The following is an 8,828-nucleotide window of genomic DNA, read 5'->3' as shown; positions in this document are numbered from 1 at the left end:
AACAAAGTCTGTCTTAAAACAACACACAGCGCCCCTGTATATTTTTTTTTAATATGCTGAACATACACTTACCCAACACATTCTCATGCTCTCTACTTGTCCTAAACCTAGTTCCTAAATGCTAATCTTGATCTGAAACTTTAACTTGACAGGTGTAATAGAACCCATGAGCACCACACCAGAAATAAATATCTCTCTGATATCCCCGGAGTCAGAGTATATCTGTGTAAACACTCTATTCAAATAAATGAGCCCAGTCTTTGGAACTCACTCCCTGATGAATAAAAAAATTGTCCAACCCATCCCTTTATCTTGAGATGATTTCGGGGCTTAGAGTCCCCGCGGCTCGGTCCTCGACCAGGCCTCCTTTTTGTTTCCCTCATCCAGGAAGCAGCCCGTTGCAGCTGTCTAACTCCCAAGTATCTATTTACTGCTAGGTAACAGGGGCATTAGGGTGAAAGAAGCATTTTGCCCATTTGTCTCCTCCTCCACCGGGAATCAAACCTGGAACCTCAGGACTACGAATCCGAAGCGCTGTCCTCTCAGCTGTCAGGCGCCCTGCTCAGAAAGTAAAACCAAAAAGTACCTAATATCATCCTCATAATTTCCTACTTTGTGCTTCAAACTCACACTGTATCTTGTACTACCCACTTCCCCAATATTAGTACTTAAGACATATATTCTTACTAGTGTAATCACCTCTGTTAACTTGTAGTTAGTTGTTCATATAAAACTTTGCTCCAATGTAGCTTTTCATCTTACCTGACATGTTAGATTAAGGACCTGCCCGAAACACTATTTGTGCTAGTGGCTTCGCATTAATGTAAAAATACCACTCTTATGTAATCTTACCAACCCATTGTACCATCTTGCAAAAAAATATTATTATTATTATTATATTTATTATTATTATTATTATTATTATTATTATTATTATTATTATAATTATTATTATTAATATTACTAGCTGTACCCGACCACGCGTTGCTGTGGCTCAGCAACGCATGTGCGTTGCTGAGCCACAGCAACCTTCCCCTGTCTCCCAGTCCTCCCCATCATTCCCCACTCCCTTGTCCCCTTGTCTTCCCCACCATTTTACATTCCCCTGTCCCCTCGTCCTCACCGTCCCCATCTCTCCCATCCCCTTCTCCTCCTCACCATTACTCTCTCCCCATTCCCCTTGTCCTCCCTCACCATCCCCTACTCCCATACCCTCGTCCTCCTCACCATTCTCCAGTCCCTCGTCTGATGCATTCAAAATGATATATTCCCATCAGAAATTTGGGAACATCAAATGATCTGATATTCCTTCACTGAATTATAAGAAAAACAGAAAAAACGAAAGGAAAAATAATGAAAAATACAAAAATAAACTATACTCATGAAATGAACGATATGGTAAACAACACAGCTCAATTCCAATGCAATGTCACACAAAATAATTGGATGTCATTGGACCATCAGTTCCTTGAATCTCGGACCACAAAATCAGCCGTCCAAATTCATAGCCATGAACACCCGCAATACCGAAGGTTCCAGGAGACACCCAACTGGGCTCCAACTTGAACTTTAGGCCTTTTGTGGTGTGTCACTTGGACATGAAAGTGTTGGTTGAGCAATTTAGGATTTACTAAAAATTCATCTGAATTTACATATGATGGTCAAATACACAAAATATCGTCAACGGATTTATTTCACAGAATAATTCCAAGGAAAATTTTCCAGACAAATTTTATAGACAAAATAATGTCATTTACAAATTTGAACGATTTTTTTTAAAGAAACATATATGGAAATTGAAAACTGTTGATGGTATTTATTGTATTTGACTGAGTTCAGGTGAATTTTATCGCACACATACCCTTGCAAGTTGAAGATGCTGTTAATAGTTCAAAATAGCCCATTCCCAACCACCTCTTCAACTGCAGCAATACTACTGTTCTCCCAGCTAATTCTTTTCTGCACGATCTCCACACTTTGAAATCTATTTCAATCGCAAAAATGATACCAGAGTTGAACAATTTCGATCCCTCAAATCCTCTCTTAATAATATATATAATTTTGGATTTGCATTGTTTTAGTTTTTTAATTGTTACAAGAATCTCGCTAGAAAAGGAGATTGAGCCTATTTCATCATCACCTGCTCAACCATGTAACGTGTGCATGTTCAAGAATAGAGAAATATCAAGCAAGAACGAAAACAACTATATGTTTAGATTAGATTCCACCACTCTACACCCCTCCCCCTCTCCCAGCACACCTGTTGTCTCCAGAATCGTGCCACTGGCTGGTGAACAAGCACCTTGATAGTTCGCAACCTGCCAGCTTCCAATTATCACGAAATCAGCGCCACCTAGATAGTCACTTTTCTGTATATATAGAAGCCAGCCAGCCACCACTAGTCCGAATATTCTCAGTGCTCAAATCTGCTAGACGTACTCTCATACTACTATGTGTGGTGGTAGATTTACGCAGCCTAGTACTTGGTATTTTCAGCACCATATATTTTTTTGTTCTCTAACGTAACGTTAACTTGTCTGTTTGATTTTTTTTTCATTTTACACACTGTAATATAGCCACGTCTTGGAAGAACTATTTTTATTTTTGTAATTTTGTCAAAGTATCTTTTCCTTAGTAAAGTATTTAAATTTGTTCGTTTTTTGTACTTTATCCTGCAGTTACCACACAGTGAAGAAGTCAACCTAGCAGTTTTTATTTTAATTTGTTTTCCTTTTTATTATATGTGCATTACATTTCATCTGCCCTAAGCCACTGCTCATAGTCATTTTACTGTCATATAATTAATACTGATTTATATAAACTTTTCAACTTCTTATTCATGATGTCTAGGTAATTGCCCAATAATTATGTTCTAGTTGTATCAGTGATATTGGCGAATACTCTCTGAAGTGTTTTGAATAAACCTGAAGATATTTAAATATTTTTTCTTTAGTGCTTCCATTCCTCATATTACTGAAATTTTCAAGAAGAAAATCTGTCTATGATATATATTTATACATTAATGTTAAAAAATGCAACTTATTTAGCATTAATGAAGGTTAATGTTAACATCCAATATCTATTATATTGCATATGCTATGCTTAAATTCAATATACATATTGCTAAGTAAATATCTGCAATTCACTTTTTTTACTCGATTTTATGTGATAGTTCAAGGTCTAATTTCAGTTTATTTGTAAATTTACATCCCAGCAGATATCTAGTAGGAATTGATATAAGGGTATGATAAATCTGCCAACCTGTGAGAGAGAAGTGTAGGCTCATCAGGATGTCCAACATGCCCTCGTGGACCATCAAGACATCACCCTCCCGCTTCACCAGTCTCTCCATACTCCTTGGAAATTCAAATGTAGTTTTCCGCTCGACGCGATTTTCTTGCTCTAAATTGGCGACCTCTTTCAGAATGCCATTCTCAACTAACTGAAATATGTAAATATATTTGTAATATCTTAGGGTGTTTGTAGTCCATTTGTGGCGCTTCCTCAACCACTCCTCCACCCCGCTTTCCACCATTGAGAGATGGAAACATTTTCATGCTACCGGATGTCAAGGAGTATGGAGCTGTTCTTCTATCTCCTGGCTCTCACCACCAAAGTGCATAATAGGCATAAGGTTTGAGACCCGCACCTGCCCAAGTCACAGAAAGCTTGTGCAGTCTAATATAGGAAGAGAAACATGACAGGAATATGAAAAGAACGAAAGACTCGTCAATATTCAGGTTTAAATAGAGGGTAATATGAGGAAACATGAGAAGAAATTAACATAAACATTTGAATTGAGTGAATGAGTAGCATGAATAAATAAGAAAAACATTAAAAACGTTAAGGGTGAAGTTAGATTCGAGAGATTTCAATAGGTTGTTCATAGAGGGAGATTGGCATAATTAAAAACTGTTACAGAATAATTATTATTGAAGGTTTAAAAGGCAGCAAAGGAACTGTACGAATAATGATATGACGACTATGCAACGCATTTTAGAAGGAAACGAAAACTCAAATCAAACTAGTTTTTAAGACAAATTAAATAGAGGTTTCAATTAAACTTAAATATTTTGCAAATTCAAAGAAACGCTTCCAATAGACTTGTGACTAATTATATTTAAGATAAGCATGATAGTATGTTTAATGGTGATGACAAAGGAGCATAAAGTTGAAGGAGCATTTGGAAACTCTTATTGGTGGAATCTATTTAATGTATATATGAAAACAACGATAGGTGTGGAAGATAGAATACAAGAAGATATATCAAAGTCGATGATGCAGCTACATCAGTGCCAAGTTAATATGTTAGAGAGTTGTAGATATAGATGAAGTACATGAATAAATTATAAAATTCGTCGAAAACATGAATTATGAAATGAGTGTAGAAAGTGCATCATAATGCATAAAAAAATAACACTGAACGTTAGGAATGAAAGGCCTAAACATACAGTAATATACCACTGGATAAGTGGATGGCATGATAGTGGTTGGAAGTGATCGGAAAGTAATCATGAATCTAGTCAGTCATGGTCAATGTGGCTATCTGATCAGTAATGGTCAGTGTTGCTATCTTGTCAGTGATGTCCAATGTTGCTATCTTGTCAGTGATGGTGAGTGTAGCTATCTTGTCAGTGATGGTCAATGTGCCAATCTTGTCAGTGATGGTCAATGTTGCTATCTTGTCAGTGATGGTCAATGATGCTTTTTTGTCAGTGAAGGTCAATGTTGCTATCTTATCAGTGATGGTCAATGTTGCTATCTTGTCAGTTATGGTCAATGTGACTATCTTGTCAGTGATGGTCATTATGGCTACCTTGGTCATTGTGGTTATCTTGTCATGGATGGTCAATGTTGCTATCTTGTCAGTGATGGGCAATGTTGCTATCTTGTCAGTGATGGCCAATGTTGCTATCTTGTCAGTGATGGGCAATGTTGTTATCTTGTCAGTGATGGCCAATGTTGCTAAATTCTCAGTGATGGTCAATGTAACTATCTTGTCAGTGATGGTCAACATAACTATCTTGTCAGTGATAGTCAATGTGGCTATCTTGTCAGTGATGGTCAATGTTGCTATATTGTCAGTGATGGTCAATTTGGCAATCTTGTCCGTGATGGTCAATGTAACTGTCTTGATGGTCAATGTAACTTTTTTTTTTTTTTTTTGAGATATATACAAGAGTTGTTACATTCTTGTACAGCCACTAGTACGCGTAGCGTTTCGGGCAGGTCCCTGGAATACGATCCCCTGCCGCGAAGAATTGTTTTTTCATCCAAGTACACATTTTACTGTTGCGTTAAACAGAGGCTACAGTTAAGGAATTGCGCCCAGTAAATCCTCCCCGGCCAGGATACGAACCCATGACATAGCGCTCGCGGAACGCCAGGCGAGTGTCTTACCACTACACCACGGAGACTGTGATTCTTGTCAGTGATGGTCAATTTAACTATCTTGTCAGTGATGGTCAATGTGGATATCTTGTCAGTGATGGTCAATGTGGCTTCCATTGCGAATAGAGTTGCGAGTACAGACATGTGCCTTCGGCCAACCGATGAAAACATCATTTTTGAACATATTAAAAAACGAAAAATATATGAACATTTATATTCCTATGATAATATGGAAAAAATATATGAGGCCTGTAGAAGTGGAGGTCTGGAGAGTTAGAGGTCTGAAGAGTTAGAGGTCTGGAGAGGAGGAGGTCTGGAGAGGTGGAGGTTTAGAGAGGAGGTCTGGAGAGGTGGAGGTCTGGAGAGGAGGAGGTCTGGAGAGGAGGAGGTCTGGAGAGGTGGAGGTCTGGAGAGGAGGAGGTCTGGAGAGGAGGAGGTCTAGAGAGGAGGAGGTCTGGAGAGGTGGAGGTCTGGAGAGGTGGAGGTCTGGTGAGGTGGAGGTCTGGAGAGGAGGAGGTCTGGAGAGGTGGAGGTCTGGAGAGGAGGAGGTCTGGAGAGGTGGAGGTCTAGAGAGGAAGTCTGGAAAGGTGGAGGTCTGGTGAGGTGGAGATCTGGAGAGGAGGAGGTCTGGAGAGGTGGAGGTCTGGAGAGGTGGAGGTCTGGGAGAGGAGGAGGTCTGGAGAGTTGGGGGTCTGGAGAGGTGGAGATCTGGAGAGGTGGAGGCATAGAGAGGTGGAGGTTTGGCGGAGGAGGAGGTCTGAAGTGGAGGAGGTCTGGAAAGGAGGAGGTCTGGAGAGGAGGGATGCTGGAAGGAATATGAATATAAAATCTTGGAAAGTGAAGGATGGAGTGTTACGGGAGAAGGTTGTTAACTATAAATTGGTACGAAATGTCTTGTCACCTATTGCTGAAAAAATTGGACAGGGAGAAATAAACGGTTTGGTTGTGCTACTTCACTGTTTGGGTCTCTGTCTCATTTCCTAGAGGCAGTTGGTCCTGACAAACTAACTGTGGATATTCATCAAGCCTCCACCGACAACTTGGTGAATTTACAAACTAATTAAGTGTAAAATTATTTTCCTGTGATGGAAGTGTCCTCCAGTTATTCTTTTGATATGTAAATTATCCAGAAATCGAATTATTTAACTTCAATGATTCAGTAAATTTCAGTTGGTACACAATTTCGTTTAATATAAAAATGCGTGATTTTGATGAGGAATTTTAGAAATTTTGTCAGTATTTAGGATAAGGTGTAGTTCTTTTTAGCTGCTGGAAGCTATCACAGGAGAAAATGTCAGAAAACTGGATAGCTGAGGTGAAAGCATTGTGGAAACAGCATGTTAAGACGACAGGTGGTATCATGTGTTCTGTGGGGTTTATATGATAACCAGTGACTGTGATATTGTGTTTAATAAACAGGGAAAGAGTGAGTGTCTAGTTACAGTATATTCCGTTTGTCTTACAACTTTGTTTATAGATTGCTTTTTGAATGGTAGTGAGTTGTCATATCAAACAGTTGGTCATATTATGTCTAAAGTACAGACGTGAACTGAAACGAGCATGAAATGTCATTAGTGTTAAGAGTGGGTAACATGATGAGTGGAGTCTAAATTGTTGGGTGAATGTCCCCTTTTTTTATATTTTGTTTACTTTAGCCTTTGCTTGCCTTTTGGTTGTAATTTAAAACATCACAGATTCCCCCTTTCCCACCATGAGATATATTTAAATGACAATGGATCATCTGCCTGAATCCTTTTCATAGAATAGAGCCAGTTACCCGAAAATATTGTTCGACTTCTGAGTCTTTCTGCCAAATCACTTTCGCCGATGGTTCGTTGAGCACATCCCGGACAGTGTGGAAGGGCTGAGGGATGTGTCTGACAGCCAGGAGAGCCATGAGGTTACCGGCGTAGCTCTGTGTCAACACCACCGTCACCAGCCCCCACACCGCCAACACCACCCGCTCCCACCACCACACACACGGCACTGGAATATCTGTGTGAGAGTTTGGGAGATGCTAAGACATAAAAAGCGCATTTGCATTCCAAAAATAGAATTATAATTTGTTAATATATTTGAATACCAATTTACTCTTAAAAACATCTTTGCAGACAAAATTATGCCACTAAAACTACATACAAAATTTTTTATTTCACTCTCTTCAAATATTATCTTACAGAAGTACCTTGTTGTACCTTGTTGAAGAAAAATACGTATGAAACCCTCGACACTGTCCAACCACCGCCTGAAGGTAAAGGCCATGTGTGTGAAGCAAGCCCCAGAGAGCACAGTGACGGTCGGCCCCACCAGCGCCGCCGTCAGGGTCCCAGCCCACACCGTAGACCCTAGGGGAGATAGAAAGCCCCACGGGTCCACTTCCGGGCGCCCTCGACCCGCCAGGATTCTGAGGTAATTCACATCGAGAGGATAGGTGAAGTCGACCACCTGTGCCCGGTTGGCACTTACAGTGAAGGGTCCCGGACTCATGTGTGCCTCCTGTGGTCATCACAACGGTGAATGTTTCTCAGAGATTGGCTCAAAGTAGTCATCATACAAATGTGAAGAGCACTTAGTTATATTAGCAAAAACGATAACGTATTTGAAAAGCGAAATCTGACTAAATTTGCCTTTTATTTATCAGCAAATCAAAATCTTACTTAAATAGCCAAATTTATTCAGGCAGAGAAATAAGAGTACATATGAATATATTGTGCACAAATATACAACGAGAAGTATAAATGGCTTCACAGTGCTTCACTGAGCTTCCTTTAGTTCTGGTCTTTATTCCGGACGTGTGCCTGCAGCCAGGCACCGTCTGCTGCTTCTCACAAAGACATTTATCTTATAGGAGTCCATACACTCACATCCAGTCTAGCCTGAGAGGACACACACCCACACGCAACCTTATAAGCGTTTCCATATACACAAAAGGTAAGGATCAAGTGATAAAACTGAGGACAGATAAGTTAATTATCAGAAGAAAGCACTATAAGCCATTACGACTATGTAGAACTTGTAAGGGAATAGTGGATATATCCACCCAACCTTCACCTCCACCAGAAGCCTGAAACTTCGCTCTAGCAAACTGAGACCGCTTTCAAAACTTCATCTCAAAGTGGCATAGAAACTATGGTGTTCCCAAAGACATTAATCAGGCAGAACAAGATTTTGTCAGAGCAATTCAAAGTGCAGTCAACCACAACTCCACTAAATAAAACAGTCTCCCAGACACCACAAAGATCACTGCTACTATTGGGAACGTCAAATAACTAAATCATAGTCTCAACAGCACAAGGAAGCTATATAAAAAACACCCACGTGACCGCAACAGGACCTTACTTTCTGAGGTCAAGAAACATGTGCATAAAAAGACCAGAATAATCAAAGAACAAAACTAGTTGGAGTGGTGTTCACATCTGAATGAACACACCTCTCTT

At 39.8% G+C, this 8,828-nt stretch overlaps 1 protein-coding gene across 1 annotated transcript; it reads right to left on the bottom strand.

Moving 5' to 3' along the window:
- Nucleotides 1-4,519: 4,519 nt before the first annotated feature.
- LOC138370916 (uncharacterized protein DKFZp434B061-like) lies at nucleotides 4,520-5,017 on the bottom strand. Its single transcript, XM_069335581.1, has one exon. It carries the CDS (start codon nucleotides 5,015-5,017, stop codon nucleotides 4,520-4,522), a length of 498 nt encoding a protein of 165 aa, XP_069191682.1.
- Nucleotides 5,018-8,828: the final 3,811 nt, after the last annotated feature.

The sequence above is a fragment of the Procambarus clarkii genome, chromosome 4 (genome assembly GCF_040958095.1).
Source record: "Procambarus clarkii isolate CNS0578487 chromosome 4, FALCON_Pclarkii_2.0, whole genome shotgun sequence".
Taxonomy (NCBI): Eukaryota; Metazoa; Arthropoda; class Malacostraca; order Decapoda; family Cambaridae; genus Procambarus; species Procambarus clarkii.
The sequence above is the reverse complement of the archived record's forward strand: the minus strand, read 5'-3'. Positions and strand labels throughout refer to the sequence as shown.

Excerpts from the sequence above, each read along its gene's own strand:
- LOC138370916 (XM_069335581.1), bottom strand. The coding sequence starts at position 5,017 with ATGTTGACCATCACTGACAAGATAGTTACATTGACCATCACTGAGAAT.